We start from the raw sequence: 27,711 nt of genomic DNA on the forward strand, positions 1-27,711 counted from the left end.
TATCAAAATGTTTAAAAATAAACCAGACATCCAAAACACTACACATATTTTAAAATTTCAGACTTTTTCCGATACTGAAGGTAAAATGGTGGTAAATTTTAAACCAATAATTTCTGAAACATCCAAGTTATGTCTTACAGTTGTCTTATATACTCTTAGCTCTCCAATGTGGTTCCCAGCCCCCATGTCCCATTTAAAACACTAGGGCAAAAATAACCAAACAATAAACATACCTTAAAGTTTTCAGACTGTAAATGGCCTTGAATTGTACGATAGGTAGCATTGAGGTCTGAAAATATCTGACACAACTTTGTTTCAAAACTGAAATTCAAATAATATGTTACTTTAACTCCTATTATTCTGAATCTTTCTTCTGCAAAAGCCCCCAAAGAGTCTTACAAACTAGTTCCCTTGATTAACAAGGAATTTTACATCTAGGTTACTTTGAGCCATCTAGTCCAACCTCTTTGTTCCATAAAATAGGGAACAGAAAAGTTAAGCGACTTGTCCAAGGCAGAAAAAGGAATAGCAGAGCTAAGATTAGGGCTGATATCTCCACATTTCCCTTCAGAGCCAGTTCTTAAAGAAAAGTTTCCCTGATTCATAAAATAAACACCAAAAAGGAAATGTCAGGAACTGAGCAAGAGTAATACTATACTCTTTTCTGACCTCCTTACCCTTAAATATTTTATCTTAGGCATATCACCTTACATCACTATACTTACAATTTTCTATAATAGGAAGCATTGGCAACTTTGGCTGAAGAGTTGTATAAAACATCAGAAACCAAATATAATCTGGCAATCTAGAATACCAAAAAATAGAATAAAATGGATTAAAACTAAAAACCAACAGCAAATAATGTAGCTAACAAAAATTCCACATTGAATTTTTTGAATCAACAGCATAAGGCCAATGTTTAGCTATAATTTAATTATAACTAATTAGAAGAGTTTTAAGAAATTCAGTATCACCACAACCATGACTTTGGCAGGAATAAAACTTGTAATTCATTTACATTTCAACCTGTTGATAGTTTGTGTCAACTAACCTACGTTTCCCAGGCAGAAGGAAAACAAAACTACATGGGAAAGATTTCTTCAGTCAAGTTATTGATTCAAAAATGAAACCAATTTCAATCAAAGCAGAAGTCAGCTATTACCTCTCTTTTTCTTAATTAAATGTTCCATAAAGAAAAATCACTCCTATACCTTTTTGGGAAGGGGTGTCTTTAAGATGGACAAGGACTCAGTAATGCAATCCACTATTTCTTCAGCAGCTTCAGCATTATTAAGACAGAAAACCATTGCATCTCCAATATCATTTTTCCTTGGAGTTAGCCCCCGCAGAATTTCTTCTAATTTGTCTCTCTGTCTGAATATAAATTTTTTTTAACTTGTAAGTATTTATAAACAAATTTTAAATACCATTACAGTTTCTGCTCACAAACTAATTTCTTTAAAACCCACTCATATAAAATTCCGAAGGCTAAATTGTGTTAAGTCTGATTTGCGTTACATACTCCAAATGTGTTACATTTTTTTAAGAACTTACATGGGGAAGAACACTTTTCCAGGAAAAAATAAATTACTTACTTCAGTGACTTTCAGTTTACAAATTAAGTAAATTAAAATTACAGTCATTTTTTCCAAGAGTCCTTGAGAACATCACAGTTCTATTACCCTATTATGCTGAAAAAGAACCTTCCTGCTCTTCACTTTCCTTTGAAGTCTGTTACTTTAGCACATCCACATAGGAATCAGTTCAGTTCAGTCGCTCAGTCATGTCCGACTCTTTGCGATCCCATGAATCACAGCACACCAGGCCTCCCTGTCCATCACCAACTCCTGGAGTTCACTCAAACTCATGTCCATCGAGTCGGTGATGCCATCCAGCCAACTCATTCTCTGTCGTGCCCGTCTCCTCCCACCCCCAATCCCTCCCAGCATCAGGGTCTTTTCCAATGAGTCAGCTCTTCGCATCAGGTGGCCAAAGTATTGGAGTTTCAGCTTTAGCATCAGTCCTTCCAATGAACACTCAGGATTGATCTCCTTTAGAATGGACTGGCTTCATCTCCTTGCAGTCCAAGGGACTCTCAAGAGTCTTCTCCAGCACCACAGTTCAAAAGCATCAATTCTTCGGCAATCAGCTTTCTTCACAGTCCAACTCTCACATCCACACATGACCACAGGAAAAAACATAGCCTTGACTAAATGGATCCTTGTTGGCAAGTAATGTCTCTGCTTTTTAATATGCTATCTAGGTTGGTCATAACTTTCCTTCCAAGGAGTAAGCATCTTTTAATTTCATGGCTGCAATCAGCATCCAAAGTGATTTTGGAGCCCCCAAAAATAAAGTCTGACACTGTTTCCACTGTTTCCCCATCTATTTCTTACGAAGTGATGGGTTTAGGAGAGGCTAAAGCAAGGGTTTACTTTTCCTGTAAAGGATCAGACTGTAAATATTGAGGCATTGAAGGCCATATAGTCACTCAACTCTGCTGCTCTAACACCAGAGGAACCACAGACTACAAGTAAAAGAATGGGTATGGCTGCGTTCAAATAAAAGTTCATATACGAAAACAGGAGGCATCCAGATTTAGCCTATCTATGGGCTTAAGTATATGCAGATCCCTGGGCAAAAGTAATGATGAACACATATCTTTAGAACCAAATATACTCTCAAATACTATAGTTCTCTATTATCAATGCTCTTATAAACAATACACCAATGCAACTATTAATAGCTTTAAGATTTATAGGCTAACACAATAGTTTTACAAGCTAAATATTATTTTAGCCTTTTTTTCCCCAAATCAGGGATACAGAATTTCCTTTGAACATTTCAATAGTTAAATTTGTTTCTGCTTCTTAAACCAAGCTAACTGCACTGTAGCAGTGCTGAACACTAATAATAACATGTTTCCACGGTGGCCGCACACAGCACTTCTTAGAGCAGCTTTTTGCATAGTCATCCATCTCACTAAGCCATACAGTAATTTTTCCTCTTTATGCTGCACTCAGAGAGGCAACAATTCTAAGGGCCCTGAGATAACTTCTGTATGAATATAAAGTATTCCACTGCTAAAGTGCCATCACTTAAGAGATCATCATCAATTTTTATCAGTAAGAAGAGGTCAAGTACAGCAGGACACATATTTACACTTACCAAGATGTTTAAAATGAAAATGCATATGTTAAGACATGTAACTACTTAAAACAGTCACAAATTTTAAAGACCATTTTAAGGTTAACACATCCTACTCCATTAATTAAAGTGACCATTAAATCATCTTTTCTGAAAATAAAACAAGGAAAAAAAATCTTACTCTTCCTTAAGTGCTCCCTTTTTACTTGGCTCCTCTACAAAAGCTTCTGTTTCCTGCTCTTCTGACATCCCATGCAGATATGGATTTAATGGTGGTGGCCTCCAAAAAGATCCATTTTTGAACATACGAAAATCTTCGGTCCGCCACTTAGTTGGAGAATCGCCCTAATAAGTGTCAAGAATGCTGTTAGAAAGGTCCAATACCTCAGGTCCAATACCTCAGATTCAAAATTAACAAAGTAACCGATTATATACATGCCTGGAGAATAGAATAAAGCTTCCACCTATAGTAAACATGGGCTGGTGTCTGGTTTTCAAATAAGAATCTAAAACAAAAACAAAAAATTAAACATCACTTTTTTTTTAATGCAGAAGTGCCTTCAAGTAAATAAAAACAAAGGAGAAATTTTATTCACCTATTTAGTTCTAAATAAAATCAAAAGCAAAGATCCCTGAAAAAAAATCCTCACCCTCACTCCAAACTGTCTTTTGACTGACATTAACACTCAGAAGTATCTATGCATCATGCGGAGTCTTATGATCAGTTTTATGTCAGGGACTGTGTCTGGCAATGGAGAAGTCTTCCCAAGACGTAATTTCAAAAGCAGCAGTTTTTAAATGACTTAACTTTGAATTAATGTGTTAGATATCATAACTATCCAAAAGATAAGCAGTTTTCTATAAACCTCATTTATTCTACCATATCTTGCTTATGACTCTTTCAGTAAAAAACAAAATGAAAAGTATTTTCCTCCGAGAGAATGCTAAAAACAATGCTACCTAACACCTGTGGCCATAATACAACTCTGGTTAATAATGTGTTAAAACTACTCTCTCACCCCATTACAAAAATAACCTCATACTTTCAGGATTTTATTCTTGAAATATTTTTAAAGTATTTTTAAAAAGCACATCTGAGGATAAACAGAATGTGGTGTGTGTGTGTGTGTGTGTATGTTCATCCAAAGATGAACCCTGAAGATATATGCTAAGTGAAATTAAGTCAGTTTCAAAAGTACAAACAAGGTATGACCCCACTCAGATGAAGTACCTAGAATATTCAAAGAGATAGAAAGTAGAAACGTGGTTGCCAGAGGCTGAGGGACCAAAGGAATGGAGTTACTGTTTAAGGGGTACAGAGTTTCAGGTATGAAAGACTGCCACTGAACTGTACACATAAAAATAGTAAATTATATAGGTATACTACATGCAAATTTTACCACAATTTAAAAAAATGCACACCTGAACATAGGATTGTTGATCTCTCTGTTCATAATCATAGCTTCAAACATTGGCCCTTCACGTACAACAAACTCTATCATTCGATGTATCAAGGCGAGCAAATTCCTACAACAACAACACAGTTAAAGAAAATGGATTCAGACCTACCACTATATAAAACTACACTTGACCTACGTTACTATAATTGTGCAGAAAAAGATTGTCCTGCTGACTAATACAGAATTTATACCAAGAAAGTAACCTGGAACATATGTTAATATACCTTCTGCATTTAGAGGGAGTAGGGTAATGGGGATAAGGGAGTGGGAGAGAAGGGAAGGTGGGGGTGGGAAACCACAACACAGCTTCATAGCAATAAAGATTTCAATTTCTAAATGCCACTTAACTTTATTTTTCAAATGCAAAACATTAAATTATCAATCACAACTAACTGGAAAGCTGCAAATATATAAAGTCAGTAACTCAGAGTTTATATGTTATCATAACCATCTAAAAACTCACACACTATCTCAGTTCTAAAAGAAAACATTCCTAAGCCAAGCACTTCTCTGGTGATATTGAAATGTTATAGACATGACTATAGTTTGTAAAAATGCAAAACTATTTAACAAGTTTAAGGCCTGATTTAAAGAAAAAAATACATCCAAATCCTGTGCTTTTCTGGTACACATATAGCAGATGGAGTTTTTATTGAATCTGACCTTTAATGAGGCAACATCCCTTTGTATCACACTTCAAACTAGTTCACATAGTTTATGACATGTATAATTCTGTCTGTGTTTTATGAATCAATAAAGCAATTTTACTGCCAAAGCCTTAAACAAATGGAGTCCTCTTTCCAAAATATTTCAAAATACGGGACATGATGATATTCCCTTCCCATTTTTCATAACAATTACTTCCCAATATTTAAGCCAAAAATAAATATACGTAACTTTTTAGTTGCCGTTTTGTTGACTGGGTTTATAGAAAGTCTTTATTTTAAAAATCTGATACTTTATGAGACTCCAAACACAATTTCAGACATTGATTACAATGCCAACCAAAAATAATTCAGTTTATTACAGCTACTTCTGATTTCTCACTTTATTAGTTGCCACCATATAAAGTTGGCAAATAACAATTGGGAAAAGCAAAAGGATATTGGCTCTTGGTACAAGGCACACACTAAATTACACCTTTAGCATTCCCAGCTCAAATTAAAAGTTCATATAACTGCCAGATTATAAATTAAATATATAGTTATAGAATAAGACATTTCTTGCTCTGTAAAGCCCTGCTTCAGAGTACATGAACAATAAAATAATTTATCTCATAGTAATTATAATTATTTTCTCAGACAAACCTACTTAAGTGGACATTAAAATCTCTATGTAATGAAAAAAATCACATGGAGGTTCAATAAGTGTTTAACACAGGGGGAACTATATATTAAAACTATTAATTCAACCTCATATTGTTAAAACCCCAAATGCATCACTTAATTTTAAATCTAAAATTTATTTCTTTCACAAATGCTACTAACTGCTCTGCAAATATGCAGTTCTTGATATCCAAATGAGAATGTATTCTCTGCATCCATACGGCTAATGAGTGTTTTAAAGGAATGGAGGTAATGCAATGTAAAGCACTGATTCAGTCCCAAAGCTCCCACTGGTATGCGTCAAATTAAACTGAAGGGAAATTTTGTGTATATATAAAACTAATGACTAGGTGGGCAAATACTACACATCCAGAAACTTCTATGAATTAAGTCAAAAGCAACTTGCATATTAAAGATAGATGAAAAATGGTTTAGCAAGTTTAAAACAAAGGATTCATTGTAATGGTGAGTCAAGACTTTACAGCAAAATGTATACTCAAAATCTTATTTAGAAATAAGCTGAGCCACATGTAAAACTAATACTGAATATATACTTTTTGAGTGCTGCAAATACACTTCCCTGTGAGTTCTTTACCAGTGGGGGAAAAAACCCACTATAGTTTTAAACAGGCTTGTAACTGATAAATCTATTCTTAGAAAATAAAAGTTTAAAAGAAGTTCTAAAATGCTTCATGATTATTTAAAATCAAAATCTGACAATTAGTTGTTGCTAACTTAAATTCAAGATTCTTAAAGAATTGTAATCACTTATCCTTAAGGATTATGTGCTTATTTTTAAAAGGGTGACTTTTCTATCAGAATAAAACAGTGTAGTACAAAAAGATGATATAAGTGCATTATTTTATTTTAAAATGGTAATTATCTTATTCTGGGCAACAACAACAAAAAAACAAAAATTGTCTCTCAGTTATAATAAAACCACATTTACTGGAGTCGATCGTACCAATGTCTGGTCAAAAACTGTATACTTTCCCAATCCATCCCATGATGTTTTCCTGGTCCCCCGCTGCCGCAGACAGTTCAGCTGGTGTTGCTCACCAAGGCCAATGTCAAAGAGAATTTGGTATTCTTTTGTGTTCATTTATTATTCAACCAGTGTTGTGTTCCTGTGTTTGGGAAAAGGCTTAGCTTGACTGAGCAAGAGCATACCTAGAACATGAATTCTTCTGCTTTAACATTATGTTGAAAAGAAAAAAAGGAAGAAAGGAAAATAAAAGAATTCCAAAAACTTTTGTTATTAAAAAAAAAATTCTAGTTATGTCCAGTGTTCATAAAAACAACAGAAATTCCTTCTTAAAATCATTTAGGAAAAAAATAAAGCTACGCTTTCAGTCAAGAAAACTCAAACTAAGGTTGTACATTAAACACAGACAATTCAGAACCAAGAAAAAATAACAGATCGGGTCAAAATGTAACATTACCTAAAATTTAAGATATATTTAAAACACCTATTTTCCCATCACAGTAGTCTAGTATTATTAGACTAGCAACTCCAGATTAAATCTATTAAACACATTCTATCTGCTAAAGCTATAAAATTTCCTACATTGGTAACAATAAAAACAAAAAAAGATAATGACATAAAATTGCAAAGTGTACTAAAGTTGATTAAGCTTCACATATTCCCCCAAAAAGTACTGGGAAGGAACCATTGCTCAGTCAAGATACTACCTTTTCCTCAACACTATTTTTTTTTTAATTCAGAAGGGGATATTGTCTATATTTAGATCAGTAATAATAAAGAAAAACATGTACCTTTCTGTTGGGATAACCACTTTGACTATGGCTTGCGACAGAGTCTGTATATGAAGTCACATCAGATAATAAACATAGAATATGTGAGTATTGTTAACAAGTAACAAGCAAAAATATACATATGCATTGAAAATACTACACAACTAATCACAAGTTTTGCAGGCAATCACTGCATCTGAAGTAATTATACACTAAGCAATTACATAAATGCAAATGGATGTGTTCAGTGAACAATAAACGTTCACCAAATGCAAAGAATCAGAACATTCCTGCCAGAATGCACATCAATGCACTGAAATAGGTACTACACTGAGAATTATCAGATAAAGATTTTAATTTGTGAAATAATTAACTGTTTGCCTCTAGCCATACAGTTTGCTACTTTGTTCCCAAGCCTTTAAAACCAGCCCTGTCATTTTTAAGTGTAATTAATTCATAATAGAACCAACAAATTCTTATAATTTGAAATTAAGTTGGTTTTATGTTTAATAAAAAAGAAAATACTCACCCTTTGCTTTTAATAGAGTAAACTTTTTAAAAACCACATATGCTCTCAAATATTCTAATACCTCAGATCTGGAGAAGTTATTAGCTAGTTGCCATTCAAATAATTTAACTATTTAACTCCCAGAGTCTTTCTAATTGAAAAGGCACTTAACCAATACAAAGTATCACTTTCTCAAAATAAATTTAGATACTACACTTAAGCAAACCTGGATACAACAGAGGACAAAGAAAACAAAACAACAACAAAAAAAACTTAATAAGAGGTCAAAAAAGGAATGGTGGCCACAAATAAAAATATGATCTATTATCCCAGTACAGGGTTTCCATGGGCTAAGGCAGGGAACACATCTAAGTTATTTCTCTTTAACAGTTGCCAAACAGAATTACACACACATTTTCTATAAAATTGTTGAAAAGAAATACTACCACAGATTTAGTATTTACAAATTAGATGCAGCCCTATGTACATTTTTAAAATTACCTTCTCAAAATCCTCCTTGTTTTTAGGTGGTGGTAACATGGGAGCATTGGGGTTTTTTAACCGCTCTCTAGGCTGCGCATTAAAAGGCAGTCCTGATGGAGGTGGGGGAAGCGTATGTTCCATCATGGAAGGCGGAATGTATATTGGATGTGGAGGAATAGGCACAGCTTTACCCCAACCTAACTTCATTTCAAAAGACATAATCATCTTTCCTAAAAGAAAGAAAAGAAAAGTCACACTGGTAACTCCCAAAAAATCTCTAGTGATATGGATTAATTTCCACATTTAACCTTTACACTTCTGGTTCATTTTCCCCCTAGTTTTGATACTTTCCAAATCCAAAACAATGCCTAAATTCTATAATGGACTTCCTTACCATTTAAATTTTTTAAAGCTCTTTCAGCATCTCTTCTGTTCATAAAGGCCACAAAGCCACAATTTCTCTCTCTTGCCCTTTCTTCATCAGTTCTAGGCCACATAATCTTCACACTGGCTAATGGTCCAAACCTTCCAAATTCTTGGCACAACATTTCTTCATTCATCTATTAAAAGGCGTAAGATATTTTTAGTATGCAAAGAGGAAAGAAAAAAGAATTCTATACAATGGAAAGCAAAGTAATTTTGCAAGATAAGAAGAGACCTATCAATGCCACAATTTTCCATCCAAGTACTAGGACCTCTGCTGCTGCTGCTGCTAAGTCACTTCAGTCGTGTCAGACTCTGTGTGACCCCATAGACGGAAGCCCACCAGGCTCCCCCGTCCCTGGGATTCTCCAGGCAAGAACACTGGAGTGGGTTGCCATTTCCTTCTCCAATGTGTGAAAGTAAAAAGTGAAAGTGAAGTCGCTCAGTCGTGTCCGACCCTTAGCGACCCCATGGACTACAGCCTACCAGGCTCCTCCATCCATGGGATTTTCTAGGCAATAGTACTAGGACCTCTACAAAGGAAAAATTCTGCCTTCACTGGCATTCACAAATCTTTTCATACCAGAAACATTCTGTTGTACCTAAGTGGCCGGGTAAAGACACTGGGAGGCTGGAGAAATCAAAAACACACCTTTACCTTCACTCTTCCTCCTTTTGAGAGTCTGCATCTAAAATAAGCTACAGCAATGATTTGTTTTACAACAAAGATTTGTTCAGCATTTACCAACATTTTTCAGGTAGCAATGATAATCATACTTAAATCAAGGAGGAAATATTTGTTGGCAATGAAAGAAACAAAAGACCTGGTTACTTTTCCAGCACCCAGCTACCAGTGTAATCAAAAAAAGACAAAACAGAAAATGGTAAATATGCAATGAGGTCCAAAATATGTATTATTTTTTAAGATATTATGCACAACCACTACATTCAGTTAAGAACATAGCAGGGGAAAGAATTAAAATATAAAAGGCAGCAGAAATATTATTTTGCTATTATGGAGACAAAAAATGAAAAAAGGAAATCCATAAGGAGGCAGTCCAAAAAGAATACTGTCCACCACTAGTCATATCCAGCTTTGATAAATAAAATCAGCACTTAGGAAAACATTTCAAAATCAGAGTACAGTCCAGCTATAAAAAGAGAAGACAAGTCCTCAAGAATTATAGCAAGAAAATTTGACCCACATCAGTAAGACTCAATTTCACAAGATAATTTTAGTTCCTACCTAGTTCTACCAAATCTGCTTATTTCACATTCTTGACTTCATTTTTTTTTTTAATACTGACTGACAAAGCAGTTTTCCAACAAAAGCATACAATATATGAGCCAATATTCATCTTACTTTTCTAGTATTACCTGTGGATTAATGTTTCCAAGGTATAAATTAGTAGTGCTTGGATCGCCTACATCATGTGAGCCAGGTGCATAATCATCAAGAACTATGACAAAGAGGAAAAAAATTATAACCTGCAAAATACAAAGTTTGGACAATTTCTATGAATTAAAAAAGCAAAAAACTGTATTACCACCAGATGATCGATTTCTTCTTGAAGGCGCGTCCACTTTAAAAGAAGAAAAAGAAAACAATTCTTAGTTTTGAGAATAGCTCATCACAAATATAAACATTAAAATAAATGTCACTTACTAGAACGACGCTGACCATCAGAATCTGACTGTGGAGGTTCAAATCGACTTAACCTGCCTTTTGTTTTATGCCTCTCATCACGCTCTTCTTGAATTCTGTTGAAAATATATATAATCACTAATAATGAGCCAAAATTTGGTTGTTCACATTTGATAACAGAACTTATCCAAATGTCATCTTCAAATAACTTCAAAATATTTGTGTGACACACTGACAACCAAGACTAAAAGTGTCCCTCAGCTACAAATCATGAACAAATTTCTGATATATCATATAAGCAAAGAATACAAAGCCCACTTTTAAGATGAAAAGGAAATTCAACATGAAAAACACTTAAATTTGTTCTTTCTTGGCTAAGATAGACCACTCCTCACCCCTATCTCATTGACTATACTGTTTCCACTGCAAACAGGACTCCGGACATTAGTTAAATTCAACTTAATTGAATACATATAATGCAAGCAATCTAGATGCTGCACAAAATGCTAATTTACTGTCAAGTATACCCCACAAAATATCTAAAACATTTTATGTAAGCCAGTTAGTAAAAACAAACTGGTAGACTACATTCTTCACACCTGCATCTATAAGAATCAGCTCAAAATACCTATGAGAGCCATTCTCAACACTATAAAACTTACTGTTTCAATTCTTCTTTGAAGAGTTCCAAATTGCTTTTTTTCTTTTCTTTCTCCCCTTTCTTCAGTGGCTATGAAGGATATGATAAGTTATACTTCAAACAAAACAAGGTTAAACAAAACTAATGGTTCGACAATCAGATCACTTTAAATATATTTTTATTTTTGAGCCAATTATGATCTAATTATTTAAATTAAAAAGAGAGAATGCTTCTGTCACCACTGAACTGTCTGTCCTTCCTGTTCTCTAAAACTAAGAATTTAACAATTAAATTATTAAAACAACAAGCAGCAGTCTTAAAGTAAAGGAGACACCACATTTATCCTCCTCTTAAATAAAGTCTACAATCGTTAGGTCAGAATACTGCTGGAGGAGCACCGGAGGGAAAATTAATAAACATAAAGTAACTGAAGTGTCATGTAAATAACTGCCATGAACAACTACCAGAAATATGCACTCTTCAAAACAATCACCTTGGAGGAAATGAACTACTGAAAAAAACAGCAACACTGCTGGAACTTCTCTCTTAAAACTGTTTCCGAAAATGCTTTTGGGATCCTTATTTTAAAAGATCCTTATTTAAAATCCTTATTATTTTATTTTGGGATCCTTAATTCAATGAGGAAGAATAGTCTTTCTAACAAAGGGAGATAGGTAAACTGAATATTCAAACACAAAAAAGGATGAAATTGGACCTCTACCTCATTCCATATACAAAAATTAACTCAAATGGTTCACAGACCTCAATATAAGAACCAAAGCTATAAAACTCTTAGGAAAACATAGTGAATCATCATGAGCCTGAATTAGGCAACAGTTTCTTAGATATGACACCAAGAGAAACAAAACAACACAACTGATATATTGAACACCATCAAAATTACACACTTTTGTGCTTCAAAGGACACAATCAAAAAAGGACAAAGAAAACCCAAAGGAAGAAAACAACATAGTTGGTAAGAGACCTGATTCCAAAAGCTGTAAAAATCTCTTAGAACTCAACAATAAAAGACAAATCAATTAAAAATGTGCCAAGGATCTGAAAAGACATTTCTCTAAGACTACAAACGGATAAGAAATAAAGATACTCAACATCACTAGACAAGTGCAAATCAAACTGTAATTAGGTACAACTTCACATCTACTAAAATGACTAAAATAAATTTTAGCAAGTGGTGATACAATTTCAGTAGGTATATTAAGAGAAAAAACATATATCCACAGAAAACTATACATGAATGTTTTCAGAAATATACTCATAATAGCCAAAAAGTGGAAACAACTCAAATGTCCATCGAGATGGATAAACAATACATAACATTATCCATAAAATGGAATACTATTCAACCATAAAGAGGAATAATGTACTGATGGTGGTTGCCAAAGGCTGGGGATGACTAAAAGTATAAAGTTTCCCTCAGGGATAATAAAAATGTTTTGAAATTAAGAGATTAGTGATTGTTGTACAACTGTCAATATACTTTAAAAAACACTTTATACTTCTAAAGGGTCAATTTTATGGTATGTGAATTAAATAAAACTATTTTTTAATTGCTTTCAGACTCAGATAGGAAAAACCAGTTTTACTATTCAGTATAACCACATTTTCTCATCAAATCTGGCTCCAAATGATAAGGCTCACATCTATCTACCATCCTCCAAGAAAAATTTCACTCTCAAAAAATAAAAGATTTTCTAACACTAAGAATATATAAAGGAAAATGTTACTAGTTCTGATAGTAATTATCAGATTACTTGGAACATTAACAAACATGTTCCAAGCAACAGACACATTTGGAGTACAGTCTTCCAAATAATTGATATTACACATGCTGATACATTTAAATACCCAAGTTCAGGATTGCTTAAAAAGACAATCCCATTATTTCACATTTATACCTAAAATATAGTTAACTTTAAACTTGCAATATACTATGAGTAACAGCAAAGGTTAACTGCTCAATGAACGTACAGAGTGTCATCTGTGTGTCCCAATTTGTTCTCTCTCATCTAGGAAGATTAAGCATCAAAACTCAGTATCTACTCCCAAAAGAATTAAAAACAAGAAACCAAAGTCCTGCTTACAGTGGAAGTACAGAAAATATTATTGGCAGTGTCATCCCTGAACCTAAATGGTCACTTACTTAAGTATGACTTACAGGTTTTTTGGTTTCTATCACAAGAAGAGATGGTGGTCTTTCGTTGGATGACTGATTTGGGGGATTTTTTTGATCTGCAAATCTTGAAGATGGCTTATAGATTTTACCTCTTTTTTCATCTGTTTCATGTTCTTCTGAAATTTAAAATACTAAGTTTCAAAACTAATTTCACATTACATGGATTTTCTTCACCCACTATTTTTATTGAAAATAAAAATTAGTAAATGCTTTTTAGTACTAAGACAGATAGATGATCTGTGACTAAATATGATAATTAAAATTCTATTACCTTACTCTCAAAAATACTAGTTTAATCATTTTATAGTAAAACTATATACATAAAATGGTACAGCTACTTTGGAAAATAGTATGGTAGTTTCTCAAAAGGTTAAACAAATAGTTACCATATGACCAGAAATTCCACTCCTAGGACTATAAAGTAGAACTATAAAATAGTTTTTCATGTTTACAAAGTTTTCTGCCCTCTTGAAATTTGAAACTTCCCTGGCTCCAGTTTCTCATTAATCCTCATTTGGCCATTTATTTTACTAATAAGTAGCACCACTAGAGGGTGCTGATAGAAAGGAAAATGAAACTGAAAAGCAACCAAACTTTTTTCATCATTACCTAGTCATTCAACCAAGACTTTTTAAGTTTGCTCAAGGACTGTAACATTCACACTAACCTTTTGCTGCATTAACAACACCTCCGCGCACAAACGTTTTCACTTTATTACCATCACTTCCTTCAAAAGCAGCAAGAAATTCCTCATAAATCTCAGCAGCTGCCTTTTCATCCTCCTAAATACACATGAAAATATTACATCACTTAATATAAAAATTATTGTACACAGGGTGAAACTCATCAAGGAATAATATAAACAGAATCTCTCCCTCCAATGGGGAAGGCAGTTATTAAGCACTCCTATTAGGCAATAATACCTAATCCTTAGTAGATACTAATTAACACTGAAATTAAGAAGGACTTTGCTCCTCTACCAATTATCTGTGGAACAAAAAAAAGGATCCACTAAATAAATTTGTTTAGACAACTCAAGGGTGCAACTATATGACAACTGACTACACAAACTATATTATTCTATTAATGTTTATGACAATTATAAGGCACAACAATTTAATTCAGTGAATGCAAACATTTCCTTCACAAACCACCAAAGACATAAGTAATTAGAAGTTTGAAGAAGCTTCAAACAGTTTATATTAAATATCTCCAGACAGTTTGCATTAAAGAAAAAAACCTTCAGTAGAACCCTGACAATTTAACTTCTAAATGTCTCTAAAACATGTATGACTTGAAGGTCAAACAGAGTAGAACAGAAAATATAGAAATAAATCCAACAGTATGTCAAAATTTTGTGTTGTTGTTGTTTAGTCGCTAAGTCATGTCCAACTCCTGTGACCACATAGACTGTAGCCCACCAGAGCCCTCCTCCGTCCATGCAATTTCCCAGACTAAGAATACTGGAGTGGGTTGCCATTTCCTTCTCCAGGGGATCTTCCCGACCCAGGGACTGAACCTGTGTCTCAGGCACTGCAGGCGGATTCTTAACCACTGAGGAACCAGGGAGGCCCATGTGGAAATTCAGTATTCAACAACTTGATAGATATTTAAAAGAAATAATAAAAATGAACCAATTCTTCATATCATACACTAGGAGAAATTGCAAATGAATAAGATTTAAATTTTAAAAATACAGGTATGAGAAAAAAAATGAGGAGATTCCCTTATAAGCTTGGAATAAAAAAACAAAACTGAAAAACCAGAAATCAGAAGACTGATAGTAAATCTGCCCATGACAAAAAATAGTTTCTGCATGGAAAAAAAAAACACCAGAAGCAAAGTAAAAAGGCAATCCACAAACTGAGGAAAAAGCACTGTACCTTGTGTCACACCCAAGTGTAACAATATACTTAAACAGGAATTTCTAAAAACAGATATCCTTCTAAGAGAAATACTGGTTTAGATATAAGCAGACAGTTCACAAAAATAAACACAAGAAAAGTTGTTCAACCTTACTTATAAGAGAAATGCAAATTTAAAACTACCTTGAGATTCCATTTTTCGCTTACCAGATTGGCAAAACTCCTTCAAAAATATCCTGTTGGCAAAGCTATGGGGAAACAACCTCTCAAACATTGCTTATAGGGATGAAAAATGGACTTGCCCATATAGAGAGCAATTAAAACCATCTAGTACTCTTGCCTAGAAAATCGCATGGACAGAGGAGCCTGCTGGGCTGCTGTCTATGGGGTCGCTTTTCACTTTCACACATTGGAGAAGGAAATGGCAACCCGCTCCAGTGTTCTTGCCTGGAGAATCCCAGGGACAGCGGAGCCTGGTCGGCTGATGTCTATGGGGTCACAGAGAGTCGGATACGACTGAAGTGACTTAGCAGCAGCAGCATAACTATAATTATACACTTACCATTCAATGCAGTAATCTCACCTAAAGGAATATATCCTAAAAGTATACTAGGAGTAAACCCAAATGCAAGACACTATCCCTGACTGCACTACTGGAAACAACAAAAGACCAGAACATTAATTCCCTCAATAGGGATTACAGCGAATGTAGGATTTTAGTAAATAACTATCGCATATCTATATAGCTTCAAAAAAGAACAAACAACACTTTAATATACTTGCGGTAATCTCTGAGATACAGTGTTAAGTGAAAAAAGCAAAGTGAAGGAAAGGGTACTATATAAAGCAAAACACTGTTCATCTAAAAAAAAGCAGGCACAACATACATTTATACACACTTGCTTCACAAGAAGAATAGACCAGAAAATAATCAAAACTGTCACAGAGAAGAAAGGAAATGATGGAGGGGAAAGGCATAAAGCTGGACTTCACTGAATATATCTTGTGTTATAGACTTAACTTGGGGTAGGAGCTGAGAATACCCTGGAAATCAAGAATCTTTGAAAAACATTTCTCTACTGTCCATACACTTAAAGCCTCCTTAGATACATTTTACTGAGAGAGATAAGTAAAAATACATTCTAAGCATTACCTTCTTCTTTAATTCTTCTTGCTCCTTCTTACTCAAAGTTCGCTTAGCTGTACTCATTTTTCCAATACTGAATGCTTTAAGTTTGTTTTCTAGAAGAGGCTGTGAAAAGGTAAGAAGCATACACCTTTACATACACATTCTCAATGTTACCTATAACTCTTCTAACTCAATGTTATCTATAACCTTGAGGTTATTAACAAGTTAACTGAGTTAATAACACACAAAAGTCATTTTTAAATAAAAATAAAACACAAAGAGACACTAAGGTTTACAACACATTCAACCTTCTTGTTGGCAAGAAGAATAAAAGCACTTGAGGAGGGGAAGTATACATGTTTCTGGGGAAAAGAAGCAGTGATAGAAAACAGACATTCAAATAGGGAGGAAGAGCATATATTTCCATGGTTGAATAGCAGGAATCATTACCATCTAGAACTCCCAATTCAGGTGCAAAAATCACATCACTTCCTTTTATAATTCAGCAAATTACTCCATTCTTCATCAACAAAACTGGTATTTATGAACACAATTTCATTTTCATTGCTGGGAAAATACCACATACTATGTTCTAGGTTTCAGGCAAGTATACAGTTACCAATTAATTTTGAATAAGAAACAGTATTTCAATGAAGTCTTCATTTATGTTAAGTTAGAAGCAATTTCCTTCTGAAATATGGTGCGAATAAACTGTAGACTCTTAATTGTTCTGTCACTCATTTGAATGTTAATTTTGATTCACAGAGTTCTTTTGATTCATAAAATTTTAAAAGATAGGAATGTTTATTAAATACAGCCTAAATATTAACCTGCAATTGAAATCTGAATATTCCTCTCTCACCTACCAAAATGAGACTTATAAGACCATCATCAGTCCCCTGGTTATTAAACAGGCTTGCTCTTGGTGAGAGACAGAATGAAAAGGTAATACTGCATTAATACCTTAAAGTTACATTTAAATCCCTCTGAAAAGATAAAAGCAGTTCATAATTCAAAAGTCACTACTGGCTTCATGAACAGATTTCAAAGCAAATTTTTTTCCAAAATAGAAAGGAAAATGTTTGGCCATCATTCAGCACCTTTGGTTTCAACTTCTTTGGTTTAAACAAATGTTAAAATTACACATAAATTCAATGAAAAACAAATTTTTACACAACAAAATTTTTGTCCTCAATTTTATTTATATCTTAGGAGCTAAATTTAGACACCTAAGAGAGAAACGATTAAGGAAATCATGGAATATTTACTCAAAAAATATAATGATTCATTAAAAAGTTTGCTTATAAAATTTTTCCTAGAATTAAAAAAATTAGACCTGACAGTCTTTTAAAATGTGTTCCTATAAAATAGACCTCAATGAAATAAATATATATTTATGTTTACAAATACTAAACAAGAAAAATAAAGTGTTATCAATGTCAACACTGGCTGGTAATAACTGTTTTATTATATTTTCCAAATTTAACCATGACAAGAAAACATTATTTGAAATCTTAAAAAGACTAAAAGAGTACAAGAGTATTTTGCAGATACATGCAGTAGAGACACTCCTCTGGATGCCTGGGTGGCCCTGGGCCCTGCAAGGACCAGCAGAGTGAATAGCACCTGCTCCTGTTTGCTTCCTAGCGCGAAATTACATATAAACTCCCTGAGAACAAGTGTGTTTTGGGAATTCCCTGGAGGTCCAGTGGTTAGGATACTGTGCTTCCACTGCAGGGGGCTGAGGTTTGATCCCATATCAGGGAACTAAGATCCTGCATGCCACATGACATAGCCAAAAAGAGAAAAGTGTTTTAAACATTTGTGTATTTACAGTGACTGACCTCTGGCACTTGGTTCAGCAAAGGTTTGGCCTAAGGGGTGAACAATAAACCAATTAGCCTTTTTACAAATACTCCTTGGTTTTTTTAAATAAAATTTTTAAATGAAACATTATCTTACATATGACTTAAAAATCATTCCCTTAGATGAGTTTATTTACTGTTAACCCAAACCAAATAATGAATGCTATTTTCAAATAGTACAAAATTAAACAAATACAAAACCAAGACACTTTAACTACCAAATTCAATTAAGGACACATCCAAATCATTAATTATCCTTTCTAATCTTTATCAATACTTACCCTTGAGAGATTCTGATGAGCTGAATCAGAAACACTTTCTCGGGCACTCTCATTCCTATAGTTATGTTTTCTTGGGCTCTTAGGTCGAGTCCGACTTGGCATATCACTATCTGAGGGTCCAGATGCATCCATCTTAAAGAAAAGGAAAATAAGTTCTTAAAAATTATACAAGTCGTACTGAAACTAGAAACAACCCAAACATTCCGTAACTGACAAACTTCATTATATATTATCAAACTATATCACTCAGTTCAATTCAGTCGCTCAGTCGTGTCCGACTCTTTGCAACCCCATGAATCACAGCACGCCAGGCCTCCCTGTCCATCACCAACTCCCGGAGTTCACTCAAACTCATGTCCATCGAGTCGGTGATGCCATCCAGCCATCTCATTCTCTGTCGTCCCCGTCTCCTCCCGCCCCCAATCCCTCCCAGCATCAGAGTCTTTTCCAATGAGTCAACTCTTCGCATGAGGTGGCCAAAGTATTGGAGTTTCAGCTTTAGCATCAGTCCTTCCAATGAACACCCAGGATTGATCTCCTTTAGAATGGACTGGTTGGATTTCCTTGCAGTCCAAGGGACTCTCAAGAGTCTTCTCCAACAAAACAGTTCAAAAGCATCTTTGGCGCTCAGCTCTCTTTGCAGTCCAACTCTCACATCCATACATGACCACGGGAAAAACCATAGCCTTGACTAGACGGACCTTTGTTGGCAAAGTAATGTCTCTGCTTTTTAATAGGCTATCTAGGTTGGTCATAACTTTCCTTCCAAGGAGTAAGCCTCTTAATTTCATGGCTGCAGTCAGCATCCACAGTGATTCTGGAGCCCCAAAAAATAAAGTCTGACACTGTTTCCACTGTTTCCCCATCTATTTTCCAGGAAGTGATGGGACCAGATGCCATGATCTTTGTTTTCTGAATGTTGAGCTTCAAGCCAACCTTTTCACTCTCCTCTTTCACTTTCATCAAGAGGCTTTTTAGTTCCTCTTCACTTTCAGCCATCAGGGTGGTGTCATCTGCATATCTGAGGTTATTGGTATTTCTCCCGGCAATCTTGATTCCAGCTTGTGCTTCTTCCAGCCCAGCGTTCCTCATGATGTACTCTGCATATAAGTTAAATAAGCAGGGTGACAATACACAGCCTTGACCTACTCCTTTTCCTATTTGGAACCAGTCTGTTCTTCCATGTCCAGTTCTAACTGTTGCTTCCTGACCTGCATACAGGTTTCTCAAGAGGCAGGTCAGGTGGTCTGGGATTCCCATCTCTTTCAGAATGTTCCACAGTTTATTGTGATCCACACAGTCAAAGGCTTTGGCATAGTCAATGAAGCAGAAATAGATGTTTTTCTGGAACTCTCTTGCTTTTTCCATGATCCAGTGGATGTTGGCAATTTGATCTCTGGTTCCCCTGCCTTTTCTAAAACCAGCTTGAACATCTGGAAGTTCACGGTTCACATATTGCTGAAGCCTGGCTTGGAGAATTTTGAGCATGACTTTACTAGCGTGTGAGATGAGTGCAACTGTGCGGTAGTTTGAGCATTCTTTGGCATTGTCTTTCTTTGGGATTGGAATGAAGACTGACCTTTTCCAGTCCTGTGCCCACTGCTGAGTTTTCCAAATTTGCTGGCATATTGAGTGCAGCACTTTCACAGCATCATTTTTCAGGATTTGAAATAGCTCAACTGGAATTCCATCACCTCCACTAGCTTGTTCGTAGTGATGCTCTCTAAGGCCCACTTGACTTCACATTCCAAGATGTCTGGCTCTAGGTGAGTGATCACACCATCATGATTATCTTTGTCGTGAAGATCTTTTTTGTACAGTTCTTCTGTGTATTCTTGCCACCTCTTCTTAATATCTTCTGCTTCTGTTAGGTCCATACCATTTCTGTCCTTTATTGAGCCCATCTTTGCATGAAATGTTCCCTTGGTATCTCTAATTTTCTTGAAGAGATCTCTAGTCTTTCCTATTCTGTTGTTTTCCTCTATTTCTTTGCATTGATCAGTGAGGAAGGCTTTCTTATCTCTCCTTGCTATTTTTTGGAACTCTGCATTCAGATGCTTATATCTTTCCTTTTCTCCTTTGCTTTTTGCTTCTCTTCTTTTCACAGCTATTTGTAAAGCCTCCTCAGACTGCCATTTTGCTTTTTTGCATTTCTTTTCCATGGGGATGGTCTTGGTCCCTGTCTCCTGTACAATGTCAGGAACCTCCATCCGTAGTTCATCAGGCACTCTATCTATCAGATCTAGTCCCTTAAATCTATTTCTCACTTCCACTGTATAATCATAAGGGATTTTATTTAGGTCATATCTGAGTGGTCTAGTGGTTTTCCCTGCTGCTGCTGCTGCTGCTGCTAAGTCACTTCAGTCGTGTCCGACTCTGTGTGACCCCATAGACGGAAGCCCACCAGGCTCCCCCGTCCCTGGGATTCTCCAGGCAAGAACACTGGAGTGGGTCGCCATTTCCTTCTCCAATGTGTGAAAGTGAAAAGTGAAAGTGAAGTCGCTCAGTCGTGTCCGACCCTTAGCAACCCCACGGACTGCAGCCTACCAGGCTCCTCCATCCATGGGATTTTCTAGGCAAGAGTACTGGAGTGGCTTGCCATTGCCTTCTCCGGTAGTTTTCCCTACTTTCTTCAATTTAAGTCTGAATTTGGCAATAAGGACTACTGACCCCTTAATCTCATCCCTTAATACTACCACTGATTTCATCAGAAAAGTTCTTAAATACAGAAAGTTTTCAATAATTCTAATTTGGACTTGAAAGTTCATATTTTATTATCACTAAACAGATTGTTGTCTTCTTTGAAGGAACAGGTACCTTTCTTTCACTTTAAAGAAAATGTCTGCCAAACACCCAAGTGTGATTAACCAGCTTGTCAATCAGTTGTACCTTCAGGTAAAAATAGCACTCAATGAGAAAAGGAACCAGTTTTATTTCACAACTTAATCCCACAAGCACTTTTCCTTAAGACAAATACCACATTTTGGCAGGTAGAAATGCCTCCCATTTCATCACTCTGAACCCATACATAAGGACAATATTTAATATTAATCATTTTTACTGTCTAATCAAGAAAGTTCTTAAGTGAAACTAGCTTATTTTTACTGTGCCTAGTGGAGAAGAATATGACAACTACTAGCACATTTTGGTGACACTGCCTTGTTTTGTGTTGAGGTACCAACAGTTTACCCATCAACTGCTTTTATACCATTAGTGCAAATGTCAACACAGTGAAGGCAAATGATGTCTTAGTATTATTACAGAAGAATTCTGAACTCAGACTCAGAAATACTCAGTGACAACACTTTTATAGCACTGAAGACCACACTTCTATAGCACTGCTATAATAACACATGTAAAGTAATGTTTATTGCATTATTCAAAATGTCAGAAAGCTTTAAACAACATCTAGGCCCACCAACAAAGAATCCAGCTTAATAAATAATTATACCTCCCTCATGGAACGTTAAAATGTCATCAGAAAGACTAGATTAAAGTTATAGCCGTTGACATGCAGGGATTTCCAAAAGGTGTAATGTGCAGTATAAAAAGAATTGTGTATAAACGCAAAACTTGTTTAAGAGATGTATAAACACACACACATATATATATGCACAAAATTTTACAAGCACAATAAAAAAAGGAAATATACATATTTCTTTTCTAACATGGTTTAAGGGGCCAACTTATGTGAATAATAGAACAGAAAAAAGAACACAAAATATCTAGCAAAAAAGGTTAAAGAAAATAGGCACATACAATGCGATCGTATTTATTTATCAAGTAAAATCATAAAGGATATATCAAGTAGGGATCTACACAATAAGAAAGTAAATTTTAAGGAAAAAAGACAAAGACTGCCTCTTATACTCACGTGGGCATCTGAAGATCCAGATGAATGAACATCTGATGATCTGGTCTGTACGTATTAAAAATAAAAATCAACATTTAAATAAAGAGAAAAAGTATCATGCTAACAAAATAAGTATTTTTCATGTTATACAGACTTAATCTTTCCAAATTAATAGCAATTTCTTCTCAGCTCATAAAATCAAACAAAGGCAATCCGACTTACAGAAAAAAAAATTGTGATCCAAAATAAATGGGCCAGTCAAGTTCAGTCTTCAAATAATGGTGCTTTTTAGTAAGGCCAACTGTTAAAATTTCATCTTTTCTTTAAGTTAATCTACAGTTTCAGATTACATATAGTGTATAACAAATTTGATTTTTCACTATGTATCTAAGGATGAAAAAATCAAACTATAAATAATGAGATATCTTTCTGAAATTTTACTTGGAGGCCCAGAATTTAACTGTCACTGAGTCATTTTTATTTTTCAAGGTGAGTGAGATTTTACTTACTTTACATATATTTAAGTATTAAACGTGAAATCAAGAAACTTGAGATCACAATTATCTCACCTGAGTACTAGATTTCAAAAACAAGGCACATTCACTTTTAAGAGAAAACTGAAGATTTGTATGACGCAGAAAAGAGCAAACAAGATTCCTATGGGTCCACACAGTACTTTTTTTACACACATATTTTGTAGAAACATATGGTTCTGAACAGCTGATCAGATTTTCCTATGAATCAATTTACTCCTCCACTGCACTGGACTGAGGCACAACCAGCCCGAGACAAGCCAGCACTGAGCCGCTTCCCACCTCCATTCTTTCTACCCACCTTTTTTCCGTCCCCAACTTTTACTGTGTCTCTATTTCACTTCCTTCTCCCTGATAGCCTTTCCTAAAAGGCAAGATATATGGGAGCAATTTTTTTTTTATATTTAAATTTAACCCTGTGAAACATACTTTGAATCACAGTTTGAAATGTGCCTATTTGCAGACACTTAAAAATCCAAGAATAAATAACTCCTCTTAAAAAAGAAAAAAAGTTCAGTCAAGAGACTGAATTGAACAGAAAAAAACATTCAGTTGCTCTTTGTTAACCTGTTAGGTAACAAAAAATAACACCCTAGTCATAATAGCAAGAAAAAACATACAACACCTAGAAAGAAACCAACTAAAGAAATAACTCACTATTAAGACAAAGTCAACTATACCTAAATTTATTTTTGTATTTAATGCAATTTCATTCCATAGCTCAAAATCCTAAAGAGACGTCTTTGCAAGGGGACAAGGGCGATTGCCAAAAATAATTCAGAAGTTTGCCCAGAAGAATAAACATGAAAGAGCAGCTACAAAAGTGCTAACCTTTTTTCTTTATGCCACTACATCCAAATCATCATTTCTAGGATTTAAAAATAACAGCACAGCGTAGGACGATGCATCAGCTGACTAACCCAAGATGGCACTGGACAATATTTACTGCAAACCAAACATTTTCCACTGATAAGCAGCTGCAGCTACAGAGCATCCAGAATAATACTCTTTTAGGCTTGAGAAGAGTTAAAGAGATGCAGAGTAGTGAATAAAAAATTTAAAGGAATAACTAACTTCTTGAGCTAATGGTGCAGGTAAACAGCAACTGTAACACTACTTTTGAAGCCATGTCTCTGCCTCTACTTTAACTGGAACGGTACTATATTATTTGTCTTGGGTCTGGGTTTTATGTCTTTGCTGAAGAACACCAAATTAGTGATGTTTAATGTGCACAGCACAATTCCTCATCCAAGTGAAAAAAACCAAAAGCAAGAAACAAAAGGGGAAAATAAGGGAGATTTGAGGCAATGAAGAAGCAGACACAAGAAAAATTTATCTCAAGATAGAGAAAGCAGATATGTAATACAAATGTGGGGAAGGACAGCAAAAAAAAACTTTTTTAAATAAATAATTCTGACGGCTGCTGAGGAGAGAGATGAAGGCAACTAAACTTCAAAGTAAAACTTCTTTCTGACTGCTCCTACCTTTACTTCAATTGAAAAACCCCCACACCTGAGTTTTTCAAATCACCAAGCTACCCATAGCAACACTGCTCCAACATATCCACTCTGCCTGATCAGTTCTCCTATCCCATTTTTCTCCTTCCTCCTCATACCCTCTAAAGCATCAACTCACATCTCTGCAAGCTGAACCATCACTACCAAAGGAAGTACATCAACACTTATCTTGTACCGAAATGAACCCCAATTTCTTATTTTCAACCTTGGTGCTTCGCCTGGGTTCCAATCTGTTCTTTAACAAATTCCTGGACATCTTCACCTGAATATCTCCAAGTTCCTCAAATCCAGTATGTATAAAATTCCTCCCAAACTAGCTTCTCCTGTTGACCTTATTTCTGTCACTGAATGCTAATTCTCAGTCATAACCTGGAAGTAGTAACATGTTAACAGCAGATTCTGGAATCAAACTTCCTGTTTTTAGCACTTACCAGCAGCTCTGTAACCTCAGTTCTTTCATCTCTAAAGTTGACTGTGGTGTTGTGAAGGCCAAGGTCAGGTGAACCATTAAGAATAGCACCGGGCCCATAAAAGTGCTCAATGAGTGTTAGCCAGCAGTATTACACCAGGGTTGTCCTCGACTCCTTCCTCATCCCCATCATCAACCGAGTCACATTCTGTTTATCCCACCTCTACTGAAACTCTTCTCCAGGGCCCTTTTTTCTAGAGACTACCATGGTTCAGATCTTCCCTATATTCAACCCATTCACAGGCAACCATGTACTGGTACTGTGACATGCATTAGAGATACAAAGTAAAATAAGACACAGCTCTTGCCCTTAGGAGCTAATAAAAGAGACAAACAAAACAGTGTGGCTACACTACAAGAGCACAGAGGACAAGCAAATCTCAGCGGGAGTGGAGACAATGTCAGAAAAGCTTCCCAGAGGGTATCTGAGGTGAGATTTTTGAAGCAATCTTTAATATTTATCAACAGGACAGTAAAAATCTTCAAAGTATTCTCCTCACTCCCAAATTCTTCTTAAACTGTCTCCAGTATAGTTTTCCTAAAGGTCTTTCTTGTCTTGAATTTTCCATGACTCTCTTATTCCATAGATTTCAAAGCCTCCACAATTTAGCTCAAACTAACCTTTCCATCTCCGAAACTTTTATTTCCTATTCCAGAGCCTTATAAATTGGCTAAAACAGGCCATTTAGCAATCCATTTCCAAGTGATTTTTATTTTCTTTACTTCCCTTCAAAACTCTGCTCATTGTTCTAAAGACTCAATCAAATGCCTCCATTCCTGAAGCCTCCCTCAACCCCACCCTCCATTCAGCTGTCAGTTCTTTCTCTAAACTTTTAGATGCTTCGGATAGCTCTACCTTGAACTATTATACGTTGACTCTCTTCTTCCACTAGACAGCATGCTCCCCAAAACGGAACTGTCACCTTATTTAACGAGTCATTCCTCAGAGTTAAACACAAGATCTGGCAAGTGACACAGTCTAAATATACTTGCTAATTCAACTGGTTGGAACAAGTACCTACCCAACAAAATTACATTCCATACTATCAATATATACTAAGCTGCCCACTCACCAACAAGGAGCAGCTACCTAGCTGAATACCACTCTCCAAAATGAACCAAAGTCCACCTCTCAAAAAAACTTCATAAACTCACTGAGACAAGCACTGTTTAATAATATTAAATAACAAGCCTGAAACTATCCTTAAAATTACATCCAAAATACACGAAAAGTTTTAAGTACATTTTGAATGATCTGCATTTCATCTAAAATGAGGGAAAATCTAGTGAAAAAACACTGACTACTCAAGGAAGAGGCATCTAACAGCACCAAACAGCTTCAAGTGCTATTGGCAAATGCATCTTCCTCTAAAAAAAAAAATTTCCACAAAATATCCAGCAAGTGGCTGATATGCAATAAGCCGTTAAAGCTACTTAGTATAAGAGACAAGTTATTTGCAATATTTGTATTTTTGAGTTTAATATCCTATACGAAGTTTTTTGCTTGTTTTTCCAAAAATGATGCTCTTTGTAAAAAGCAACAGAGAGGCAGAAGTCTTCAACTTGCATGGCAAACGAATGTTTTTGTCTATTTATTTTCCAGGAAAAACAAAGCTTCAGGAATAAAAAAAATCAATTCAATCCAATAAGACAAACATTTTAAAAACACGTATCAGTAGTCATATTCAAGAACGAATGCTGCTGCTGCTGCTAAGTCGCTTCAGTAGTGTCCAACTCTGTGCGACCCCATAGACGGCAGCCAACCAGGCTCCGCCAACCAGGCTCCGCCGTCCCTGGGATTCTCCAGGCAAGAACACTGGAGTGGGTTGCCATTTCCTTCTCCAGAACCAATGCTACAAATACTCAAATTTCTAAAAAGGAACCAATCAAGAAAACAAAAGCTCTTAATTCCTCTCTCCACCTCGAAACAGCCTTCCACATTGAAAACTGATCACCTTATATTTTAAGATAAGGTGTTTATCTTACAGTTTCAATCATATCATAATGAAAACTCAGTTTAAAACTGGCAAACAAGAGAGGCTAATTTCTCAAGTTTTGTGTAAATGTTTGAAGTTTTTGGTTATATTTAATTCTTATATATCTTTAGGTACCACCAAAAAAAGTACCCAGGCAATAATACATACCATGGAACAACAGAGTGGTTCCAAATAGGAAAAGGAGTACGTCAAGGTTGTATATTGTCACCCTGCTTATTTAACTGATATGCAGAGTACATCATGAGGAACGCTGGGCTGTAAGAAACACAAGCTGGAATCAAGATTGCAGGGAGAAATATCAATAACCTCAGATATGCAGATGACACCACCCTGGCAGAAAGTGAAGAGGAACTAAAAAGCCTCTTGATGAAAGTGAAAAGAGGAGAGTGAAAAGGTTGGCTTGAAGCTCAACATTCAGAAAACAAAGATCACGGCATCTGGTCCCATCACTTCATGGGAAATAGATGGGGAAACAGTGGAAACAGTGTCAGACTTTATTTTTTTGGGCTCCAAAATCACTGCGGATGCTGACTGTAGCCATGAAATTAAAAGACGCTTACTCCTTGGAAGGAAAGTTATGACCAACCTTGATAGTATATTAAAAAGCAGAGACATTACT

At 35.4% G+C, this 27,711-nt stretch overlaps 1 protein-coding gene across 5 annotated transcripts in view; it reads right to left on the reverse strand.

Moving 5' to 3' along the window:
- U2SURP (U2 snRNP associated SURP domain containing) overlaps positions 1-27,711 on the reverse strand; it is a 54,780-nt gene that overhangs the window by 21,932 nt on the left and 5,137 nt on the right. Inside the window, exons 2-20 of one of the 5 annotated variants that reach the window (XM_055412276.2) lie at positions 22,598-22,642; positions 18,724-18,855; positions 18,422-18,451; positions 16,602-16,700; positions 14,251-14,365; positions 13,566-13,699; positions 11,409-11,476; positions 10,768-10,862; positions 10,652-10,684; positions 10,479-10,561; positions 9,073-9,238; positions 8,697-8,908; positions 7,709-7,752; positions 4,570-4,674; positions 3,587-3,653; positions 3,329-3,492; positions 1,212-1,374; positions 726-805; positions 234-321 (exon numbers count right to left, since the gene is read on the reverse strand). In XM_055412276.2, the coding sequence (XP_055268251.1) occupies positions 234-321; positions 726-805; positions 1,212-1,374; positions 3,329-3,492; positions 3,587-3,653; positions 4,570-4,674; positions 7,709-7,752; positions 8,697-8,908; positions 9,073-9,238; positions 10,479-10,561; positions 10,652-10,684; positions 10,768-10,862; positions 11,409-11,476; positions 13,566-13,699; positions 14,251-14,365; positions 16,602-16,700; positions 18,422-18,451; positions 18,724-18,855; positions 22,598-22,642 (1,923 nt within the window). Of the gene's footprint in view, positions 1-233; positions 322-725; positions 806-1,211; positions 1,375-3,328; positions 3,493-3,586; positions 3,654-4,569; positions 4,675-7,708; positions 7,753-8,696; positions 8,909-9,072; positions 9,239-10,478; positions 10,562-10,648; positions 10,685-10,767; positions 10,863-11,408; positions 11,477-13,565; positions 13,700-14,250; positions 14,366-16,601; positions 16,701-18,421; positions 18,452-18,723; positions 18,856-22,597; positions 22,643-27,711 lie in introns of those variants that run through there. The other 4 variants (XM_088840025.1, XM_055412292.2, XM_055412284.2 and 1 more) reach the window with 4 other exon arrangements.

Source organism: Moschus berezovskii, chromosome 1 (assembly GCF_049115385.1).
Source record: "Moschus berezovskii isolate FMDL1 chromosome 1, NW_MosBer_1.0, whole genome shotgun sequence".
Taxonomy (NCBI): Eukaryota; Metazoa; Chordata; class Mammalia; order Artiodactyla; family Moschidae; genus Moschus; species Moschus berezovskii.